Genomic DNA, 25,052 nt, shown 5'->3' on the forward strand with positions numbered 1-25,052 from the left:
GCGCTGGGGGCGAGAGAGAGAGAGCGAGCTGGGGGCGAGAGAGAGAGCGAGCTGGGGGCGAGAGAAGAGAGCGAGCTGGGGCGCGAGAGAGAGAGCGAGCTGGGGGCGAGAGAGAGAGCGAGCTGGGGGCGAGAGAGAGAGCGAGCTGGGGGCGAGAGAGAGAGAGCGAGCTGGGGGCGAGAGAGAGAGAGAGAGAGAGAGAGCGAGCAAGCTGGGGGCGAGAGAGAGAGAGAGACCTGGGGGCGAGAGAGAGAGAGAGACCTGGGAGCGAGAGAGAGAGACCTGGGAGCGAGAGAGAGAGACCTGGGAGCGAGAGAGAGAGACCTGGGAGCGAGAGAGAGAGACCTGGGAGCGAGAGAGAGAGACCTGGGAGCCTGGGAGAGAGAGAGACCTGGGAGCGAGAGAGAGAGACCTGGGAGCGAGAGAGAGAGACCTGGGAGCGAGAGAGAGAGAGACCTGGGAGCGAGAGAGAGAGAGACCTGGGAGCGAGAGAGAGAGAGACCTGGGAGCGAGAGAGAGAGACCTGGGAGCGAGAGAGAGAGACCTGGGAGCGAGAGAGAGAGACCTGGGAGCGAGAGAGAGAGACCTGGGAGCGAGAGAGAGAGACCTGGGAGCGAGAGAGAGAGAGCTGGGAGCGAGAGAGAGAGAGCTGGGAGCGAGAGAGAGAGAGCTGGGAGCGAGAGAGAGAGAGCTGGGAGCGAGAGAGAGAGAGCTGGGAGCGAGAGAGAGAGAGCTGGGAGCGAGAGAGAGAGCTGGGAGCGAGAGAGAGAGCTGGGAGCGAGAGAGAGAGCTGGGAGCGAGAGAGAGAGCTGGGAGCGAGAGAGAGAGCTGGGAGCGAGGGATGGGGAAGCAGAGGGATGAGGGAGAGAGAGAGTGATGGGGAGAAGGAGAGCGAGGGGGAGAGAGAAGAGGCAGTATTGGACCTAGATTGCTACATCAGAGAATTGATCCAAAACAATTATTGTGCACAATTACATGAGAGAAAGTGACCTTTAAAGTGATTTGGATGCCCTCTGAACAATCATGATTTCCGGGTGATGTGTATTGCAATGTACCTGACATCAAAACCTTAGTTACACCCTACTTCTATTTTCCTCTTGTTACACAATAACAGTGGCCTGACTACCCATCCACATTGCTCTGGCCAAACGTCACGCCCACTATCGTTTCCTCTCTGCGATGAGTCTGGATTTTGCATTCCTCCAGTTCATTGGAGGCTGCTGAGGGGAGGACGGCTCATAATAATGGCTGGAGTGGAGCGAATGTGATCAAACCACGTGTTTGATGTATTTGTTACCATTCCGCTCCAGCCATTACCACGAGCCCATCCTCCCCGAGTAAGGTGCCACCAACCTCCTGTGCTGCAATTGCTGTGCAACGCCCCTCATTTTGACGTCGGCACAAACGACTTCTCGGATGGCAGATTCAGTCTGAATGTATGTAGCAATCGTCAGAGCAGCTGAATTCAATTCGGGGTGAGTTTGTCAGGCAACAACATGGGAATAATGAACCTTTAAGAGATCAGTCCTGTGATTGGGTCTTTATCTGGTCTCTTGGCTGAGTAGACTGAGGATTCATTGTCCCATTCCCCTGTAGTCATTCTGAAGGGCCAGGATGAAATCATAGGCTTAAATCACTAAGGGACTAGTGTTTGTTTAAATGTTTACATGTGCTGTAGTGAAACCACTGTCAATGACTGCATGACTTGATCTGTGACTTTACCCCTCTATCCAGTAAACGAACACTAGTTATTTTGTGATGTCTGCTCCTCAGTCCTTTGTAGTCTAATCAGAGTCCAATCTAATCAGCCTTTGTTCGTGTGATGTATGAGATCACTCCGGTAGTGACTAAGATTGGTATCAGATACCATCATTTACTCCAGCTGCTTTTGGACTAAGGAGAGGAAACAACAACAGTGTTGAGAGTTGGAGCAGATATGAGACACTGGTTTCATGTTAGATAGGTATTCACTTCCTACATGTGAAAAACACATCTGTTGACTCCTGTGGTCAAATGGGAAACAAGGAAGAGTTGGAAGTGAATAAAGGTGTACTTTCTGTTCAATATGACTCAATACTACTGATATCTGCCTTTGAGGTTTTCCTACCTATAGAAGAATATTATGTATAGTACATAAGGCACTTTTAATCAGTGGAGGCTCCTGAAAGGAGGAAGGGGAGGACCATCCTCCTCAGTGAATTATCCTTTTTTAGATAAAACTATACTAAATATAATCATGTCGCCAAATAACTGATTAAAACACACTATTTTGCAAAGAAGGTCTACAGTAGCCTCAACAGCACTCTGTAGGGTAGCACCATGGTGTAGCCGGAGGACAGCTAGTTTCCGTCCTTCTCTGGGTACATTGACTTCAATACAAAACCTTGGAGGCTCATGGTTCTCACCCCTTTCGATAGACTTACACAGTCATTTTTAAAACTTCCGGAGGACGTCCTCCAACCTATGAGCACTTGCAGCATGAACTGGCATGTTGTCCACCCAATCAAATAAATCTAGTACTGAAAGCATAAGCTACAGCTAGCTAGCACTGCAGTGTATAAAATGTGGTGAGTAGTTGACTCAAAGAGAGAGAAAGACAATAGTTGAACAGTTTGCATCAATTAATTTCTTCTCAAATGAAGAAGAAATTAAGAGAAAGAGAGAAATGGTATCTTGTTTTCCACTTAGCTAGAAAATGCAGCGAGCTAGTTTAGCCTACAGAAACACCCTGCTCAAACAGAGGTATGCTATGTTAGCTAGCTGGCTATGACTTTCCAACACAACACTGGAATGCTTCCAAGTCAAGGTAAGCTTTTGGTATTACTAATTTATTGCCACCAGGGCCCACCGGTGTAACTGCTTACTGACTACACAAATGATACTGCATGATTGTAGCGGGTTTACTAACCTGCTAGTTCTATTAGCTATGCTGACTATGATGTTACTTTATCTAATATGGTGACAACGATGTAGGCTGTATGTAGCGGTTTGGCTTGGAAAGGCTTTTTCTCCTGGTTACATAACAGCTGATGTGTTGTGCATTGAAGTCCGGAAGAGAATGAATACGACGTGGCTGCTATGAAAGTGAACTCTTGTTTACGCGGGATCAGGGGTGTATACATTCCGCCGTTTCTGTTGAAAAATGTTTCTTAAACGGAAGCAAACGGAAGAAAACAGGGATAATCATACCTGAATTTGTCCAATAGAAACTGTAGTTTACAACTGTTGGACTAAATGATTACACCCTATATCAACTAGATGCAGGCAAGAGCGTGCAAGGCAGTATTGAATGTCAGTGTCTGTCACCTCAAATTTGTATTTCGACCTGTGTGCACCTACTTTGTAAACTTTCATTCATAGGCTAGGTTGTAGCAACCTCATGATGCGTATAGGGAAAATTCAAGTATCATGTAGTAGCCTAAACCTATTGTTGTTGCATTGAGCTGGGTGAATGGAATATGAATGACAGTCATCCAATATGCTGTAATAGAAATAAGGCCATGCTCATGTAAATAGATATTGTCCTCCCTCATCTTAAACGGCACTGACCGCCACTGCTTTTAATATAGTGCTCAATGAGCTTAATATTTACACATTAGAGGGGCTCATCTGAGGCAGGGGAAAGTGTTTCTGCTGGTAAAGCAGAACAGTAGAACAGCAGTCCCAAGGGAATAGCTTTGCATTCTGTCTCTGGAGACAGTTAATACAAAACCTTCTGTGACTGACACACACTTGCACACACGCAGACATGGCAGCCACGTTGTGTCACTGATAGTGACAGGCCGCCTAGGGTTCTGAGTTGTCACAGAGAGAGAGAGGGGGATGGAGTGAAAGAGAGCGGGACGGCTGAACGGCTGTCGTCAGTCACACCTGGCAAAATGGCATTTTAATTAAACACATCTTGCTTTATAGGCACTGAAGGGTGTGTGTGTGTGTGTGTGTGTGTGGACATGGTGGATGGAGGTGAAAAACAAAACACTACACTGGGATGTGTCTGCATTATTCATGATGTCATAAATTGGCCAGCTGTAATCGTTTAGGAGACGATTGCTCTGTCAGAGTGTAAGGTACATTGATATGTCTTCAACAAGCATGCGTACTTGTGTGCCTTTATATAGGTAAGGAGGAAAGGGGGGTCAGAAGCGAGGTAGAGGTCGTTGCAAAAGGTCGAGGCACATTAATACACAACTTTATTCACAGGATAAGGTTTCTGCACGGGAGTTTGATTCAATTCCTACCCTACCCAGGGAGTTTTGTGTATGATTGTTTCCACAGTAAGACTGTAGAAGTCTGTCCCCATTGTTTTCCCCCATTTTCTCCATGCAGTAGCTGATTACATTATATGCAATATCCTCACTCATTCCTCGTATTTTCAATCCATGCACAGGACTTTATTCTTAAATGTAAAAAAAATATATATATACAGTTGAAGTCAGAGGTTTACATACACCTTAGCCAAATACATTTAAACTTTAGTTTAAGTAAAAAATTCCCTGTCTTAGGTCAGTTGGGATCACCATTTTATTTTAATCATGTGAAATGTCAGAATAATAGTAGTGATTTATTTCAGCATTTCTTTCATCACATTCCCAGTGGGTCAGAAGTTTACATGCACTCAATTAGTATTTGGTAGCATTGCCTTTAAATTGTTTAACTTGGGTCAACGTTACGGGTAACCTTCCACAAGCTTCCCACAATAAGTTGGGTGAATGTTGGCCCATTCCTCCTGACAGAGCTGGTGTAACTGAGTCAGGTTTGTAGGCCTCCTTGCTCGCACACGCTTTTTCAGTTCTGCCCACACATTTTCTATAGGATTGAGGTCAGGGCTTTGTGATGGCCACTCCAATACCTTGACTTTGTTGTCCTTAAGCCATTTTGCCACAACTTTGGAGGTATGCTTGGGGTCATTGTCCATTTGGAAGAGCCATTTGCGACCAAGCTTTAACTTCCTGACTGATGTCTTGAGATGTTGCTTCAATATATCCACATAATTTTACAGCCTCATGATGCCATCATTTTGTGAAGTGCAGCAGTGCGTCCTGCAGCAAAGCACCCCCACAACATGATGCTGCCACCCCCGTGCTTCACGGTTGGGATGGTGTTCTTCGGCTTGCAAGCCTCCCCCTTTTTCCTTCAAACATAACGATGGTCATTATGGCCTAACAGTTCTATTTTTGTTTCATGAAACCAGAGGACATTTCTCCAAGAAGTATGATCTTGGTCCCCATGTGCAGTTGCAAACCGTAGTCTGGCTTTTTTATTGCAGTTTTGGAGCAGTGGCTTCTTCCTTGCAGAGTGGCCTTTCAGGTTATGTCGATATAGGACTTGTTTTTACTGTGGATAGAGATACATTTGTACCTGTTTCCTCCAGCATCTTCACAAGGTCCTTTGCTGTTGTTCTGGGATTGATTTGCACTTTTCGCACAAAAGTACGTTCATCTCTAGGAGACAGAACGCGTCTCCTTCCTGAGCGGTATGACTGCTCCGTGGTCCCATGGTGTTTATACTTGCATACGACTGTTTTTACAGATGAACGTGGTACCTTCAGGCATTTGGAAATTGCTTCCAAGGATGAACCAGACTTGTGGAGGTGTACAATTTTTTTTCTGAAGTCTTGGCTGATTTCTTTTGATTTTCCCATGATGTCAAGCAAAGAGGCACTGAGTTTGAAGGTAGGCCCTGAAATACATCCACAGGTACACCTCCAATTGACTCAAATTATGTCAATTAGCCTATCAGAAGCTTCTAAAGCCATGACATCTTTTCTGGAATTTTCCAAGCTGTTTAAAGGCACAGTCAACTTAGTGTATGTAAACTTCTGATCCACTGGAATTGTGATACAGTGAATTATAAGTGAAATAATCTGTAAACAATTGTTGGAAAAATTACTTGTCATTCAAAAAGTAGATGTCCTAACCGACTTGCCAAAACTATAGTTTGTTAACAAGAAATGTGTGAAGTGGTTGAAAATTGAGTTTGAATGTGTGTATGTAGACTTCCGACTTCAAGTGTGTGTGTGTGTGTGTGTGTGTGTGTGTGTGTATGTACTGTGTACACGCACACACAGAGGATTGCCATAGGGTGTAATCCAATAGTAAATTATTGAGACTTAAGACCTTTATATTGGAACCAGGTATAAACACATTTGGAGCACAAACAATAACGTCAAGCTGATTCATGAATACTGCTATTTCAATTGTTATCCGTTCACTGTGAAATTCCCATTTCCCAAAACCCTAGTATTTTTAATCTCCAGCCTCGAACTCAAGGAAGTGGTAAGAGGAATGTAGATGTGATTTTGCATGCAGCGCTAGACAGAAGGTGACATGGAAAACAAAATGATGCCATTATAGCCGGGGAGATTCTGCAGTGAGGATAATACAATTGAAACAGTAACTTCTATTTGGTTTTTGCCTAGTTTTCATTCTAGCTCATCACCTCTGTGTTTTCAACTTCTATCTATCCCTGGCTTATAAAATTCTGCACTATATGACCAAAAGTATGTGGACGCCTGCTCGTTGAACGTCTCATTCCAGGATCATGTGCATTAATAAGGAATTGGTCCCCCCCTTTGCTGGTATAACAGCCTCCACTCTTTTGGGAAGGCTTTCCACTCGATCAAATCAAACTTTATTTGTCACATGCGCCGAATACAGTGTAGACCTTAACGTGAAATGCTGACTTACAAGCTGTTAACGAACAGTGTAGTTTCACAAGAGTTAAGAAAATATTTACCAATTAAACTAAAGTAAATAAATAATAAAAAGTAATACAATAAAATAACAATAATGAGGCTATATACTGGGGGTACCGGTACCGAGTCAGTGTGCGGGGGTCTATACATAGATAATAAAAAGCCAGTAGCAGCAGTGTAAAAACAAATTGTGGAGGGGGTCATCAATGTCAAAAGTCCGGTTCGATTAATTGTTCAGCAGTCTTATGGCTTGGGGGTAGAAGCTGTTTGGTCCTAGATTTGGCGCTCCGGTACCGCTTGCCATGCGGTAGCCGAGAAAACAGTCTATGACTTGGGTGACTGGGATCTCTGACAATTTTATGGGCTTTCCTCTGACACCGCCTATTATATAGGTCCTGGATGTTAGATGTTACATTGCTGCGGGGACTTGCTTACGTTCAGCCAAAAGAGCATTAGTGGGGTCGGGTACTGATGTTGGGCGATTAGGCCTAGCTTGCAGTCGGCGGTCTAATTCATCCCAAAGGTGTTCAATGGAGTTATAAGGTCAGGGCTCTGTGCAGGCCAGTCAAATTCTTCCATACAGATCTCGACAAACCATTTCTGTATGGACCTCTCTTTGTGCACGGGGGGCATTGTCATACTGAAACAAAGGGCCTTCCCCAAACTTTTGCGACAAAGTTGGAAGCACAGAATTGTCTAGAATGTCATCGTATACTGTAGCCTTCAGATTTTTCTTCGCTGGAATTAAGGGGGCCTAGCCCGAACCATTAAAAACAGCCTCCTCCACCAAACTTTACAGTTGGCACTATGCATTGGGGCAGTTGGCGTCCTCCTGGCATGCGCCAAACCCAGATTCATCTGTCGCGCTGCCAGATGGTGAAGCATGATTCATCAACCCAGAGAATGTGTTTCCACTGCTCCAGAGACCAATGGCGGCGAGCTTTACACCACTCCAGCCGATGCTTGGCATTGCACATGGTGATCTCGGCCATGGAAACCCATTTCATGAAACTCCCAACTAACAGTTATTGTGCTGACTTTACTTCCATAGGCAGTTTGGAACTCGGTAATGAGTGTTGCATCCGAGGACAGACTTTTTACGTGCTATGCGCTTTAGCACTTGCCAGTCCCATTCTGTGAGCTTGTGTGGCCTACCACTTCGCGCCTGAGCCGTTGTTGCTCCTAGACATTTCCACTTCACAGTAACAGCACTTACAGTTGGCCAGCTCTAGCAGGGCAGAAATGTGACAAACTGACTTGTTGGAAAGGTGGTATCCTATGACGGTGCTACTTTGAAAGTCACTGAGCTCTTCAGTAAGGCCATTCTACACTGCCAGTGTTTCCTATGGAGATTGCATGGCTGTGTGCTCGATTTTATACACTTCTCAGGAACGGGTGTGGCTGAAATAGCCAAATCCACTCATTTCAAGGGGTGTCCACATACTTTCATAGTTATAGTGTATTTCTCTTTCTGGCTGCTTATTTTCTCTTTGTTTGTGTCTCTTCAGTTCTGTCTCCCTTTTGTAGATATTACACTTCTACCTCCATGTGTCTGTTTTTGATTTCAAAAACAATCTTTTGGTATTTGTTTCATTAGTCCATTGTCGATATAGTCCCAACATGTTTTGCATGTCAGCAAACAAGTTTTCAAGATATAGAACTTTCAAAATACAAAAATACAGCCGGTATGATGCAAAATGCTGACATGCAGAACATTCTGGGACTCTATCAACAATGGACAAAACATATATATATTTTAAGTTAATAAGAAAATGGACTGATGAAACAAATGACCAGTAGTTTTGGGGTGGAATTGTTCCTCTAACACCTACATCAAAAATGGCTTCAAAACAAGCTGTCTTTCTTGACGTCACAGCTGCCTAAGATATCATTTGATGCACTGGCTTCCTCCTGAAGCAGTCATGGTCCCTCCCCCATTAGTCAACCAACATCATCACACTACTGAGCAATAGATGTTTCAGAGTCCACCTCAGCGAGGCAAAGAGTACATGGAAGAGACATACCAACAGTCTCACCTTCCGAAAATTCATATACTTCTGACGACATATGCCTGGCAACGCAAGCTCCAAACTTCGACACCCTGGAGCAAACCCTAAATGAGGATACAGCAAAACTGGAACAATACTGCAACAAATGGCGACTTCAACCTAGCCGAGCAAAAACTGTATTCAGTATATTCCACCTCCATGACACAAAGGCCAAAAGAGCTCAACACCCAGATGAACAACCACAAGCTAGAGCGCCAACCCACCTCCATATATCTTGGGGTGACCCTGCACAGGTCACTTACCTTCTGGGAGTACCTGAGGACAACAGCTGCTAAGGTCAAAACCAGGAACAACCTGATCTCCAAACAAGCTGGCTCAACATGGGGCGTTGCTACCACCACCATTCATACCTCGGCACTCTCATTCTCAGCAGCAGAGTAATATGCACCTGTCTGGTCAAGGTCGTCTCTCTCTCTCTCACTCTCTCTCTCTCTCACTCTCACTCACTCACTCACTCACTCACTCACTCACTCACTCACTCACTCACTCACTCACTCACTCACTCACACGACATACAGCTAAACACCACCATGCACATCATCACTGGCATACTACAATCCACCCCACTTTCCTGGCTCCCTGTTCTGGCATACATATCCAGCCAATGCCTTGCCAACCTCCAACGATGGGGCATTAAAGCAAGCCCCCTACAGTATGTGCCTGTGAGGTGAAGCAAACCATGCACCACATTCTTGAAGACTGTCTAATCTACAAACTCAGCGGAGGCCTACTCACTATCAACCCAGCAGGACCGGAAGCAATCACTTGGCTAAAGGACTTTGCATTCGCTAAATAAAAAAATAAGTATTTAAAAACAGACACATGTAGCGATAGTCGATGTAACTTCTAACTCCCCTTCTGTCCGTTTTTCAATCTTCTACCTCACTTCTGTCGGTGTTTGTAACGTGCATCTCTATGTGTTTCTTCTCCAGATAATAAGTATGCCCCAGCGGTCACTCTGAATGGGCACATCTTTATTCTGGGAGGAGCCTATGCCCGGGCCATCACCATCTATGACCCAGACAAAGGAAACATCAAAGCCGGACCCAACATGAACCACTCACGACAGTTCTGCAGGTAAGAACCCATATGCACCAATATGAACCACTCCCGGAAGTTCTGCAGGTAAGAACCCATACAAACCAATATGAACCACTCACGACAGTTCTGCGGGTAAGAACCCATACTAACCAATATGAACCACTCATGACAGTTCTGCAGGTAAGAACCTATACGCACCAATATGAACCACTTGCAGAAGTTCTGCGGGTAAGAACCCATACTAACCAATATGAACCACTCATGACAGTTCTGCAGGTAAGAACCCATACGCACCATTATGAACCACTCATGACAGTTCTGCAGGTAAGAACCTATACGCACCAATATGAACCACTTCCAGAAGTTCTGCAGGTAAGAACCCATACGCACCAATATGAACCACTTCCAGAAGTTCTGCAGGTAAGAACCCATACGCACCAATATGAACCACTTCCAGAAGTTCTGCAGGTAAGAACCCATATGAACCAATATGAGCCACCCACGGTAGTTCTGCAGGTAAGAACCCATACAAACCACTCATGACAGTTCTGCAGGTAAGAACCCATACGAACCAATATGAACCACTCATGACAGTTCTGCAGGTAAGAACCTATACGCACCAATATGAACCACTTCCAGAAGTTCTGCAGGTAAGAACCCATACGCACCAATATGAACCACTTCCAGAAGTTCTGCAGGTAACAACCCATACTAACCAATATGAACCACTCACGACAGTCCTGCGGGTAAGAAGTCATATGATCCAATATGAACCACTCACGACAGTTCTGCAGGTAACAACCCATACTAACCAATATTAACCACTCACGACAGTTCTGCGGGTAAGAAGCCATATGATCCAATATGAACCACTCACGACAGTTCTGCAGGTAACAACCCATACTAACCAATATGAACCACTCACGACAGTTCTGCGGGTAAGAATCCATATGATCCAATATGAACCACTCACGACAGTTCTGCGGGTAAGAAGCCATATGATCCAATATGAACCACTCACAACAGTTCTGCAGGTAAGAACCAATATGAACCACTCACGACAGTTCTGCAGGTAAAGGGCTAGCATGAACCACTGTAGGGGGCAGTATGAACCACCACCATAAATGTTTGTAAGTTAGGGGTCAGTACAGGAATGCACATTTCCTACAGGAATCCTGCTAGAATTGTTTTATTCAGTCTCCAAAAAACATTTTGTCAAAAAGTCATTAAGCAGGAATATGAGTCAAGTCTGAAGTCATATGCTGTAGATTCCAAGTCAAGTCACAGGTCTGTATAGTCCCAAACTTTGGGGCCCAGTGCATAGAATACACCCTAGACAGATACTCAGAAATACATTTGGGAAGACAGCGATCCAGAGGTTATTATTGCTAAACTATTCCCACATACACCAGCAGCTGTTCCACTACATTTAGCTTTTACCTAGGTCTGACTGAATAAGGCTGGTGCTGGGTGATCACACACACTCGGCTCTATGCGCCAGCAGTCATTATAAACTAAACTGGACACTTCGTTTTTACTTTTCCGTGTCCTTGGCTGAATTCTCCTTGTTTATCTTTAACAGCCAAATTGGGTGTTCCTTCTGGGTCAGCTGTGCATTTTTTCTGACTGGATTTACTCTTTATGTAATAATCTCATGGTGTGTGTCTCTCAGTGATGTTTGTTTTTGTGGGCTGTGAGTTTGTGTATCAATCAGCTGTGTGTGTACCGTATGTAAATATAGATTGCTCCAGCCCCCAGTGGGATTACAAAACTGTAATCAGTTTATAGCTAAAGTGTTAATCCCCCCCCCCACACACGCACACACACACTACTCCTGTTTCTGTTCCCCACATCAGATGAGCACATTTGTAAAGATATTTTTCATAACTTTTCTCTCCCTCCACAAAGGCACATTTTAATTATGATCTCTCTCGGAAAGCGATGTTGTCATGTCGAGAGAATGTGACAAAGTAATATCCCCTCACAGCAACAAGTTCAGTGATCAGACTATCTCGCTCTGCTTCTCTCTGCTTCCTCTCTCTGTCTCTCTGTCTCTCTCTGTCTCTCTCTGTCTCTCTGTCTCTGATGTTTAATTAATTTTTACACCATGAACAGGCTGGTTACAGCGGTGATGTTTATTTATATATATATATATATATATATATATATATATATATATATATATATATATATATATATATATATATATATATATATATATACACACACTACCGTTCAAAAGTTTGGGGTCACTTATACATTTCCTTGTTTTTGACAGAAAAGCACAATTTTCCATTAAAATAACATCAAATTGATCAGAAATACATTGTTAATGTTGTAAATGACTATTGTAGCTGGAAACTGCAGATTTTTTAAATGGAATATCTACAGCTGAAGTCGGAAGTTTACATACACCTTAGCCAAACGCATTTAAACTCAGTTTTTCACAATTCCTGACATTTAATCCAAGTACAAATAGGTTAGTTAGGATCACCACTTTATTTTAAGAATGTGAAATGTCAGAATAGTAGTTGAGAGAATGATATATTTCAGCTTTTATTTCTTTCATCACATTCCCAGTGGGTCAGATACTCAATTAGTATTTGATAACATTGCCTTTAAATTGTTTAACTTGGGTCAAACGTGTCGGGTAGCCTTCCACAAGCTTCCCACAATAAATTGGGTGAATTTTGGCCCATTCCTCCTGACAGAGCTGGTGTAACTGAGTCAGGTTTGTAGGCCTCCTTGCACGTGCTTTTTCAGTTCTCCCCACAAATTTTCTATAGGACTGAGGTCAGGGCTCTGTGATGGCCACTCCAATGCCTTGACTTTGTTGTCCTTATGCCATTTTGCCACAACTTTGGAAGTATGCTTGGGGTCATTGTCCATTTGGAAGAGCCATTTGCGACCAAGCTTTAACTTCCTGACTGATGTCTTGAGATGTTGCTTCAATATATCCACGTACTTTTCCCTCCCTCATGATGCCATCTATTTTGTGAAGTGCACCAGTCCCTCCTGCAGCAAAGCACATCCACAACATGATGCTGCCACCCCCGTACTTCACGGTTGGGATGGTGTTCTTCGGCTTGCAAGCCTCCCCGCTTTTTCCTCCAAACATAACGATGGTCATTATGGCCAAACAGTTCTATTTTTGTTTCATCAGACCAGAGGACATTTCTCCAAAAAGTATGATTTTTGTCCCTATGTGCAGTTGCAAACCGTAGTCTGTCTTTTTTCTGGCGGTTTTGGAGCAGTGGCTTCTTCCTTGCTGAGCGGCCTTTCAGGTTATGTCGATATAGGACTCGTTTTACTGTGGATATAGATACTTTAGTCCCTGTTTCCTCCAGCATCTTCACAAGGTCCTTTGCTGTTGTTCTGGGATTGATTTGCACTTTTCGCAACAAAGTACGTTAATCTCTAGGAGACGGAACGCGTCTCCTTCCTGAGCGGTTTGACGGCTGTGTGGTCCCATGGTGTTTATACTTGCGTACTATTGTTTGTACAGATGAACATGGTACCTTCAGGCATTTGGAAATTGCTCCCAAGGATGAACCAGACCAAGAAACTGAAGATCTCGTACAACGCTGTGTACTACTCCTTTCACAGAACAGCGCAAACTGCCTCTAACCAGAATATTAAGTGGAGTGGGAGGCCCCGGTACACACCTGAGCAAGAGGACGAGAACATGAGTGTCTAGTTTGGGAAACAGACGCTTCACAAGTCCTCAACTGGAAGCTTCATTAAATAGTACCTGCAAAACACCAGTCTCAATGTTAACAGTGAAGAAGCAATTATGGTCACAGTTATGAAAACAACGGACACTAAAGAGGCCTTTCTACTGACTCTGTAAAACACCAAAAAAAAAGATGCCCAGGTTCCCTGCTCATCTGCGTGAATGTGCCTTAGGCATGCTGCAAGGAGGCATGAGGACTGCAGATGTGACCAGGGCAATACATTCAATGTCCGCAGTGGGACGCCTAAGACAGCACTACAAGGAGACTGATCATCCTCGCAGTGGCAGACCACCTGTAACAACACCTGCACAGGATCCGTACATCCGAACATCACACCGGCGGGACAGGTACAGGATGACAACAACAACTGCCCGAGTTACACCAGGAATGCACAATCCCTCCATCAGTGCTCAGACTGTCCGCAATAGGCTGAGAGAGGCTGGACTGAAGGGCTTGTAGGCCTGTTGTAAGGCAGGTCCTCACCAGACATCACCGGCAACAACGTCGCATATGGGCACAAACCCACCGTCGCTGGACCAGACAGGACTGGCAAAAAGTGCTATTAACTGACGAGTCACGGTTTTGTCTCACCATGGGTGATGGTCGGATTCGCTTTTATCGTTGAAGGAATGAACGTTACACCGAGGCCAATACTCTGGAGCAGGGTCGATTTGGAGATGGAGGGTCCGTCATGGTCTTGGGCGGTGTGTCACAGCATCATCGGACTGAGCTTGTCAACCTCAACGCTGTGCGTTACAGGGAAGACATCCTCCTCCCTCATGTGGTACCATTCTTGAAGGCTCATCCTGACTTGACCCTCCAGCATGACAATGCCACCAGCCATACTGCTCGTTCTGTGCATGATTTCCTGCAAGACAGGAATGTCAGTGTTCAGCCATGGCCAGCGAAGAGCCCGGATCTCAATCGCATTGAGCATGTCTGGGACCTGTTGGACCCCAGAAATGTCCTGGAACTTGCAGGTGCCTTGGTGGAAGAGTGGGGTAACATCTCACAGCAAGAACTGGCAAATCTGGTGCAGTCCATGAGGAGGAGATTCACTACAGTACTTAATGCAGCTGGTGGCCACACCCGATACTGATTGTTACTTTTGATTTCGACCCCCCCCCTTTGTTCAGGGACACATTATTCCATTTGTTGAATCTTGTTATGTTCATTCAAATAGTTATACGTTAAGTTTGCTGAAAATAAACGCAGTCAACAGTGAGAGGACGTTTCTTTTTTTGCTGAGTTTATATACCATACCAGTCAAAAGTTTTGACACATCTACTCATTCAAGGGTTTTCTATTTTCTTCGTTGTAGAATAATAGTGAAAATCACTATTATTCTACAATGTAGAAAAGTGTTTTAAAAAATTAAATAAAAAATAAAAAACTTGAATGAGTAGGTGTGTCCAAACTTTTGACTGGTACTGTATATATACACTGTAACATACAGTCAGGTCCATAATTGACACCCTTGATAAATAAAGACTGTGTAAAATAAATAATGGGGTTAAACCTAGTCAGTTGTACAACTGAATGTCTTAAACTGAAATGTGTCTTCCGCATTTAACCCAACCCCTCTGAATCAGAGCGGTGCGGGCGGCTTCCATAATCAACATCCAGGGCGCCCAGTGGGTTGACTGCCACGATCAGAAGCAGAACGACAGATTTTTACCTTATCAGCTTTTTAACTTACCTTTCGGTTACTGGCCCAACGCTCTAACCACTAGGCTACCTCAGTAATACAAATACTGAGCTATATTGTATTCTCCAAAAGATGGACGTATTGGAATGGGAGCGTTGAAATCCTCAAGCTGACGTGCCCTTGAGCAAGGCACTTAATCTTCATTTAATCCTGTAAGGCACTGGATAAGAGTGTCTGATATATGACTAAATGTATGTTTTTCAATGTTTCTCTCTGCAGTGCGGTGATCCTGGATGGTAAGATCTACGCAACGGGGGGCATTGTGAGCAGCGAGGGTCCTGCCCTGGGCAACATGGAGATCTTTGACCCCCACACCAACAACTGGACGCTCCTCCAGTCGCTGCCCTGCCCTCTCTTCAGACACGGCTGTGTCGTCATCAAGAAGTACATCCAGAGTGGCTGAGATCGGTTCAGTGATGAATGAGTTTCCTGAAAGCTTTGTAGCCAATGTGGCTTTATTTTCTCTGGACAACCCAGACCCATGCCTCTTGTAGAAGAGCAAAGTACTTCAGGTTCATTTGGCGAATTTTGTTCACTTTTCCCCGAGAACTGTCAAACATTTACAATTATTGTTAGTCTCCCTCTACTGTGGTGCTGGGTTATCGAGACAAACTAAGTGTCATGTTAGATATGAAGCTATCGGGAAAACTCCCCCCTGACTGGTTTGGTCTGGTTAGGACAGGACACTCTGTGTGCAGCTTTTGGGGGTCGATCGGTCAGCACCGCTGGACTATCCAACTAAAACCCCCTCGGGACTTGATGCCAGTGTTGTTGTCTTTACCCCCCCCACCCCACCCCTTCAGTCCCCCATCAACCCCCTGTGCAGAATGTAGGCATCTTACTGTATCTTGAACCACTTGGCCATGTCAGGTACTGGTGCCTAAGCTACTGTATGTATCATATAGTGTAGCTTACCCCCCCCATAATATAGACACAGGGCCACTCGAGACAAAAGCTCCTTGGTTTGTTGTTCCCAACTTCTTGCTAACTCCTCTTCTGTTTCATACAAATAGTTAATTTAGTTCCATCGCCTCAATTGAAAGGCCCTTACCTGTTATGTGTTTGTGACTCAAGTATGTTAAAAAAACATCCCAGTCTTTGTTCTGTGACTCCTCTAGTGGTTTCTGTTAGTGAGGAACTTCTTTCCAAATCAGAGGGCTCCCTTGGTTTATGAGGACATTCAGTAGTGGCATTTGAAGAACAGGAGAACTGGGCAGATGTCTCAGTGCTTAAAGGGACAGTGGAGAGATAAGGAAGTCCACAGGGTTTTAGAAACATATTCATGAAACAAAAATCTGTGACGAGAGAGCCACAGCTGATGAGTGAGGAGCCTTGTTTTTTGTACAGATGTTGTTTCCCCCTCGGTTTAAAAGGACACGTTGGATACTTAGTCTCTTTTTGGGCCAGAAAACATCACTGTTGTCAGATGACTTACCTGGGAATGGCAGAGAGGGAATCCCTGTATCATGACATCCCAGAGAGTCTGAGAAAGACACTTACAATGGGGCATTTCTCCTACACACAGCCAAAGCACAATAACCACCAGTGGCTCCAAGGATCCAAATGTTTCACTAGATTTATGTTTATCCTTCATCTTTGTTTTTGTTCCATCCTTTTGTTTTATATTTGTATATCATTGTTGGGTGGGTGAGTGGGTGGGTGGGTGGGGTATGGATGAGGGTTTTGGGGACATTCTGTAAATACGGGAAGGAAAAATGTATATTTTAAAACCTGAAGGTGATTCTGTATAAATGTTTTTAGAAAAAAACTTGATAGGTTGGACTGAAAATGGTGAGGCCATACTTGCGACTATTAGAAAACGTTAAATGGCTCTATTCAATCCGCGTCGCGGAAGTTCAGCTTTACAAGCGGAGACTGCATTCACGTTTCATGTCGGCTCAGTCGGAAATTACCTTCACATTTCTGTCACGGAAGCTGTTACACTTCAGCTTTACAGATTGAATCGAGCCTTGTGTTTTAGTTCCATTTTATTTGGCTGATGCTTACACTTGTTGACATAGTTGCACGTAATCTAAGGTTACATGTTAGCTGTTACCATTTCATAACCTGACAAATGTAGCCCTATGCGAACCTCACCAGGTGGCCGTGATTATTAAAAAGAAAATTGGTATGATTTGATTTGATGTTTTCAAAACAATACAACGACATCTTACAAACATCAACTCCATCACACCTGTCCAGACCTACTAGCACACACCCATCTCCAGGTGGCCATGATTATGTCTGGTTCTAATTCCAATTAATATCGTTGACCACAGGTTGGTGGCACCTTAATTGGTGAGGATAGGCTCATGTTAATGGCTGGAGTGGAATGGTATCAAATACATGTGTTTGATGCCATTTCATTAGCTCTTTTCTAGCCATTATGAGCTGTCCTCCCCTCAGCAGCCTCCACTGTCGTTAACATAGTTGGGCTTGATGGAACACTTTTCCACGAGTGTCCTTTTACAGCAGTCATTAGCACCATCTGCTAATCAAATTGACTAAAACACGTTAAAAAAATGTTACTTGATGTTTAGCTCACAGTGTTGTGAGCCTGACTCTTGGTGATTTTTGCCGTTTGCATTGCAGTTGAGATGTCGTTTTTTTCCTTTGAACTGTAGAATTACATTTAACATGTTTTGAAGAGAAGTTGAAGTGCAGCCAAAACCTTGTAAATTAAGTTCACGTATACATTTCAAATCAGTTTTTGTCACGTGCGCCGAATACAACAGGTGTAGACCTTAGTGAAATGCTTACTTACAGGCTCTAACCAATAGTGCAAAAATGGTATTAGGTGAACAATAGGTAAGTAAAGAAATAAAACAGTAAAAAGACAGGCTATATACAGTAGTGAGGCTATACACAGACACCGGTTAGTCAAGCTGATTTGAGGTAGTATGTAGATATGGTTAAAGTGACTATGCATATGATGAACAGAGTAGCAGTGGCGTAAAAGAGGGGTTGGTGGGTGGCGGGACACAATGCAGATAGCCTGGTTAGCCATTTGATTACCTGTTCAGTCTTATGGCTTGGGAGTAAAAACTGTTGAGAAGCCTTTTTGTCCTAGACTTGTCGTGTCTTTGTCTATGCCGGATTAAGTGACATGACATGCTATTCTATAAAATCCTTTCTCTGTAATTAATATTACCTGATTGAGCTAATCATGTAAATGTAATTAACTAGAAAGCCGGGGCACCACGAAAGAGTGTTTATAGAGCTGTTATCTTCCGAATAAACTCTGAAAGACCTAGTAATATTTTACATCAATAGCAGTCAATATTAATCGTCACCTTATTTCAGTCTCACCTGAAAATTGTGTACATAACCATGTCTCTTCACAGGGGCAGGCCACTGATTTGAGCAGAGCTCTAACCTTATGAAAACCCAATTCTCTCATTTGGAAGCTACAATTACATTTAATCTTTTCACATTCAAACATTTAAATTGCACAACACTTATGTGAACCTGATTACACATTCTAGTTGACAACCAAACTGACATATTCATTAAATACTCATGCATATTTCCAACTGGTTCTATTACCGAAATATGGTTCCTTTCCCCCCACCGTTTGTTCAACAAAGGCTATTCAAGAGTCCTTCAGTAGAGTCGAGAGAGAGTGGAGAAAAGTATTTATTGTTTGGGGGGGGGGGGTAGTAGTAGAGAGAACAGTCTATGACTGGGGTCTTTGACAATTTTTAGGGCCTTCCTCTGACACCGCCTGGTGTAGAGGTCCTGGATGGCTGGCAGCTTCTTGTTAAAGTCTCTCTTGCAGACCAACACACACAGGCTACTGGCATCGATACAGAAATAATTTAATTCCATAGACGTGTACAGCGTTATATATGCATTTTTAGAATCTACTTAATGCATATTTGACTCGAGGACAAACAGTGGAGCGCTTTTTTCTCATAACCTTGTCCCGGGGGATTTGAACCAGCCGCTATAATGTCTTAGTCTCTGTGCTTACCGCCTCAGTGCATCACTCCACCAATTAGTGGTCAATTATAGACATTCTTTACAATGTACGAATATACACTTACATGTTGCATAATCCTCCATCTTTATTGTTGTGAAAGGACGTACGAGTTCGCAGCCTAGTCAAGGATGCGATCATGAGACAGACCGAGTGAAGGGAAACAAAAGTAAACCTTGATTGTGGCGGTTAAAATATATCCCTCTGGTGGCCAGGTTTACCTATTTTACAAAATGCCATTGGTCTGTGGAGAAAAAGTTTGAGCTTTGATAGTGATCATTTCCTGTATCAGCCTACCACTTGGTGACATTAGCAAGCATAGGACTAACGTGTGCCAGGTTCTGATGGGTACTGCTATCCAGGTACCTGGGAATACCTAAACCATAACCAAAGAGTTTTATAACTAACCCAAGATATACCAGCCTGTCATTTGGGAGCAAATGAATCAGTGGGCAGCCAAGTTCTAGCATTTATTTGCATTAGGGAACGCCTACTCTGACGTGCACATGTGCAATAATAATTCTCACTCCTAAAGACTTTTTTTTAAACTAGCAAATTCTACAAAACGCTGTCTAGTTTTTGAAACCGAAAACTGTCAGTCAAAATCCATCTCCTCTCACCACCATATTTGGTAGTGAGTGGAAATGTCAACCAGATGCTTCACATTGATTTATCCTGTGAAATGTGCCATAACCATTTTAAATTTCAATTGGGGGGGGGGGGAGGACTTCCTGAATAGCAAGAACCATTATCTGATAGAATGCTACTTTAAAACTTGTTCTGATGTTTGCAAGTTTGGCCAAGGTTTGTCTGTAAATCTGTCCCCAAATGGAGAAGTTAACATGTTATTATTGAAATATAATACATATACCATGATAACTGTTGTAATTTTTGTTTGAGTGAAACAAGCCATTATGCCAGAAGATGTCTTGATACGGTCTTATAAATAAAGCCTTGTAGAGTGAGTGGTTCTTTGAACCGAGCAATATCACTCTTGGCAATCAAACTGAGGCGTATAGCTAACCTCTTCACAGCCTATAAGTAAAATGATTCCGTTTCAAAGCCAAACTGAGTATGTTCAGTCCTTTGACAGGCAGGTACACTGCTCAGTTAAGGTCATCCAGTATTGAGGGAATGAAATAACTTGACAAAGTACAATTTGCACCTTTTATTCAAGTATATCACAGCAGTTTTTAGAAATACAGTAAAAGTTTCTCTCAAATAACTTGCACCAAAGTAACATTTGATGGGGAAGAGGATGTTCAATAAACTTTAACCTCAAGAAATCATGAAACATGGTGATGCTACGAAAACAAAATCTACTAAATAAATCCCACACGAGAAACTCAGTAAGTAGTGATGGAAAATTGTGTGCATACTGGACTAAATCATCTTTAACTACCAGACAAAAATTGGTTGTTTGTATAGACAAGAACAAGGAGAGGATGAAAAAAAATGTATCACATTTTGAAACCCAATTCTTAAAAGGGACAAAAATTGCTGACAAACTTTGACAGATGTTATTTTCTAAGATGCTTGCCAAATTGTGTCAGCAACGTGAATAAGATTTACACTACCAACACACTATTGTTTTGATGTAAAAATTCCATTGTCAATGTTAGCCTCATCCAGTATACCACAGTCCATAACCACAAAACTAAAGAAAAACAAACACCACAATGGAATATATAGGAAAGTTGAAAGGTCATGTGTAGCCTGAAGAAACCTGAGACACCTGTAAACTTCTTTATTCTCCAATACATGCTAGTCCGCTACCTCACTTCAGCACTAAACTCATAACCGAGTAACAACTATTGCCAATTTGTTTAATGGATAGACGTAAAAACATGTCTAATTATTAATAAATAAAATACAAATAAATCACCACGAGAAAGAGATTCAAGTCTACAAAAACAATTACCCTCAAATGAAAAAAAAAAGGAGATTGTGGCTTGATGGACAAGACTAGCGAATATGTGTAGTAGTACGATCTGAAAGGAAAGCAATCTTAAGACGTCTCGGTCTACAGAACTGAAATATACAGTTTGACATTTCCTTGAAATTAAATGCTGTATGTTTCGTCTCGGCTCAAATGCAATATAGACAAAAAAAGTGAAAAAGGTGAGAACCAACCAAACAAACTGTTGGGTTACCGAAGCAGCCACAGAACTGACTGATTATCCAGTACCTTAGCTGTACTGAGTGTTGCGACAATAGTTTAGAACATGGCAAAATACTGTTTGCGCCCAGTAAACAGTTTGTCTTATTAGCATTAAAATAAATTAAGCTGAGGTAGCTTTGTTTCTCTATCTCTGCAGTATTCCAATGCTAGTTTGCATATGTTTATTTTAATTGTTAAATCTTCACCTGTCACTCCAAGAGAAGGCAGATGTGGAGTTAGGCTCAGCATAAAGCAGGGCTCTCCAATCCTGGAGAAGTACGAGGCATACAGGATTCTGTTACTGCCCAATCGTAGTCAAGCCTGAAGAACACCATGACGATTTGGTTGGAACAAAAGCCTGCATGCCTAGTAGTTCTCCAGGACCTGAAGAACCCTGGCATTAAAAGGTAGACAGCCAAATTCCACTGCCACAGATATTGACATGAGTAAGTCGCAAGACTTCGCTCACACACAGTATCTGCTTCACAGCACCAAAACAGTGGAGAAGAGGAGCCTTGTGCTTTAACACTTAATTGTTGCGGGTTACTTTCTGCAACCATGTCATATCGGAGTCCACCTTTTAACTGTGAATGTAAAAGACTGAGGCTGGCCACATCTCGTCAAAACATGGATTCATCCATGGCCAAGGAAAGACCAGAAAGTTGAAAAACAAAAATGCATATCTTTACCACAAGGTGAACATGGATGGGCTGGCTATAGCGAATTACACCCCTCCCACTAGACAATCAAAAGCATCAACAAAATAATTAAAACGATAGAATGCTGTTTTATACCTCAACAGGGCACTGCCTTGAATGGTCTTGTTCATGGTCAGAAGCTTCACAAACAATTCAAAACAGTTTCCAATGTATCATACAATAGAAAATCTTTTTTTTTTTTAGGAATCAAATGCACAACATAATACATAGCCAACTAAGTTCCTTATCTAAATCTTTATAGAGTTAAGATTTCTTTTTTCATGAATGTCGACTAAAAACGGTCACGGAAAATTGGCACCACTTTTGCTGTGACTAATTTGTGGCATCCGTTGACATGAAAGTAATCATAAAATACATTTTTACTCATGTGGGCAGGAAAAGACAGTAGATCTGCTTTCCTACTGTAGACTTCTATCCACTGGTCCTGGGTCAGATATTATTACACCACTGTCAAGGTTAAAGTTAGGCTTGAGAGTTTGGTCATTTGATCCTAGATACGTGGTTAGTTAAGGGGAACTTCTACATCCAGCATTACATGGAACAGAGCAGTTGATAACCTTAACAGCTGTTCTTTAGGAAAGTTAATTGGGGGTAAAATAAAGCACATGCTAGGCAGTGCAAATTACAAAAGGTGTCCAATTTAATTTGAGTTACTCCAGTTAGGTGCGGATTGACAGGAAGGGCACAGCTTGTGTAGAATTTTTTTTTTTTTACACAACTGTGATGCAGCACGTCAATCTGTTTGCTACGACTGATAAAAGTCTTGTCAATTAATGTTATTTTGATGTTCACTGCAAACTCGAACAAATGCTTCCTCAGTTCCCATTGATGCATTTCAGTAACACCCTTATTAATGGGGATTTGATGTTTTTGTAATGCTGGCAATTGATTCTAGCCCAGCAGTGCCAACTTTACCCTACAGTATGGTCATGTTAAAAACATTTCAATGAACATTGGACAATGTTTGGAGCGAGAACGGTGGTTATAAGATCCATATAAAATAAAACAAATCATAATTGATTAGATCCAGAGGCTATTCAAACCAAGCTGTTGTATCTATGAGATGACTGGCCTATAATCTTGATTCACTAGCGTACTGAGAGATGACATGGGCTCAGCAATGGTGACAAGACAGGAGACTGTCTCAACCTCCAAGCTAACTGCACATACTCACACTGCTGGTGACAATCTGTGAATGGGATTACTGTGTGTGCACAACTAAGCACATATGTAGTTTACGTGTGTGTGCCCAGTTTAAAAGTAGGCCGTCGTTGAGATATGACATCACCCAATCTGTTTTGTTGGTTAGTTTCCGAGTTACTCCCAACAGCAGCAAGGATTAGGATAGCACCTGAATAGCACCAGGAATGGCCGATTCACCGTTCGTGTGTGCGTGTCCAGGAGTCTGTTTGGTTGTTGACTGGATTTGGGTCCGACCAGGGTACCTGAGACTATAGCACCATAGAAAAGTCTCCCCGTTCTGTCGTTCATGTTAAGACCAGGGCTCTATATTTGCTCTGTGTGTAAGTACTTGGCTCAAAGGCTTGTCTCTGTCCCGCTTGTGTGTGTGTGTGTGTTCAGGGTAAACCTGGCTGTCTCACAGGAATGTAATGAAATTCTGGACTTTCCTCTCCATCTCCTGAAAAACAAAAGCATCAAAACAAACAGGTCAGAAAATAAGGTCTTTGTAGCACATGCTTTACATCTGGATACACAATTATACCTTGCATATTACCACTGAAAAGACAAACTTGCTGACAGATGCTCAATTAATTATGTTGATGCCAAGCACATGCTAAAAGGGTTAGTCAACATGGTGAAGAATGTGAGTTCTAATATAAACTGAGTGTACAAAACATTAAGAACACCTGCTCTTTCCATGACCAGTTGAATCTAGGTGAAAGCTATGATCCCTTATTGATGTCACTTGTTACATCCACTTCAATCAGTGTAGATGAAGGGGAGGAGACAGGTTAAAGGATTTTTAAGCCTAGAGACAATTGAGACATGGATTTTGTGTGTATATATTTATATATTCAGAGGGTGAATTGCATATATACAGTATATCACATAAGTGAGTACACCCCTCACATTTTTGTAAATATGAGTATATCTTTTCATGTGACAATACTGAAGAAATGACACTTTGCTACAAAGTAAAGTAGTGAGTGTACAGCTTGTATAACAGTGTAAATAACTCACACGGCCATTAATGTCTAAACCGCTAGCAACAAAAGTGGGTACACCCCTAAGTGAAAGTGTCAATATTTTGTGTGGCCACCACCATTTTCCAGCACTGCCTTGACCCTCTTGGGCATGGAGTTCACCAGAGCTTCACAGGTTGCCAATGGAGTCCTCTTCCACTCATCCATGACGACATCACAGAGCTGGTGGATGTTAGAGATCTTGCACTCCTCCACCTTCCATTTGAGGATGCCCCACAGATGCTCAATAGGGTTTAGGTCTGGAAATATGCTTGGCCAGTCCATCACCTTTACCCTCAGCTTCTTTAGCAAGGCAGTGGTTGTCTTGGAGGTGTGTTTGGGGTCGTTATCATGTTGGAATACTGCCCTGCGGCCCAGTCTCCAAAGGGAGGGGATCATGCTCTGCTTCAGTATGTCACAGTACATGTTGGCATTCATGGCTCCCCAGTGCCGGCAGCACTCATGCAGCCCCAGACCATGACACTCCCACCACCATGCTTGACTGTAGGCAAGACACGGTTGCCGCCACACACGCTTGACACCACCTGAACCAAATAAGTTTCTTGGTCTCATCAGAACAGAGGACATGGTTCCAGTAATCCATGTCCTTAGTCTGCTTGTCTTCAGCAAACTGTTTGCGGGCTTTCTTGTGCATCATCTTTAGAGGAGGCTTCCTTCTGGGACGACAGCAATGTACGGCATATGGTCTGAGCACTGACAGGCTGACCCCCCCCCCACCCCTT

General features: G+C 43.1%; 2 protein-coding genes across 5 annotated transcripts in view; one reads left to right on the top strand and one right to left on the bottom strand.

The window, feature by feature from the left end:
• Positions 1-16,169, top strand: part of LOC112232943 (kelch-like protein 29) — a 361,010-nt gene extending 344,841 nt beyond the window's left edge. For all 3 annotated transcript variants that reach the window (XM_042321862.1, XM_042321863.1, XM_042321864.1), the window contains 2 exons: positions 9,696-9,840; positions 15,466-16,169. In XM_042321862.1, the coding sequence (XP_042177796.1) occupies positions 9,696-9,840; positions 15,466-15,649 (329 nt within the window). In that variant the 3' untranslated portion in view covers positions 15,650-16,169. The remainder of the gene's footprint in view (positions 1-9,695; positions 9,841-15,465) is intronic.
• A 4,209-nt stretch (positions 16,170-20,378) lies between these two features.
• The window catches only part of LOC112232957 (ATPase family AAA domain-containing protein 2B-like), a 112,688-nt gene continuing 108,014 nt past the window's right edge, over positions 20,379-25,052 (bottom strand). For both annotated transcript variants that reach the window (XR_006083420.1, XM_042321867.1), the window contains exon 29: positions 20,379-23,744. Coding sequence is in view for 1 of the 2 variants with exons in the window: in XM_042321867.1 (XP_042177801.1) it covers positions 23,703-23,744 (42 nt within the window). In the remaining variant the exon portion in view is untranslated. The remainder of the gene's footprint in view (positions 23,745-25,052) is intronic.

The sequence above is a fragment of the Oncorhynchus tshawytscha genome, linkage group LG05, assembly GCF_018296145.1.
Source record: "Oncorhynchus tshawytscha isolate Ot180627B linkage group LG05, Otsh_v2.0, whole genome shotgun sequence".
In the NCBI taxonomy this organism is placed as follows: Eukaryota; Metazoa; Chordata; class Actinopteri; order Salmoniformes; family Salmonidae; genus Oncorhynchus; species Oncorhynchus tshawytscha.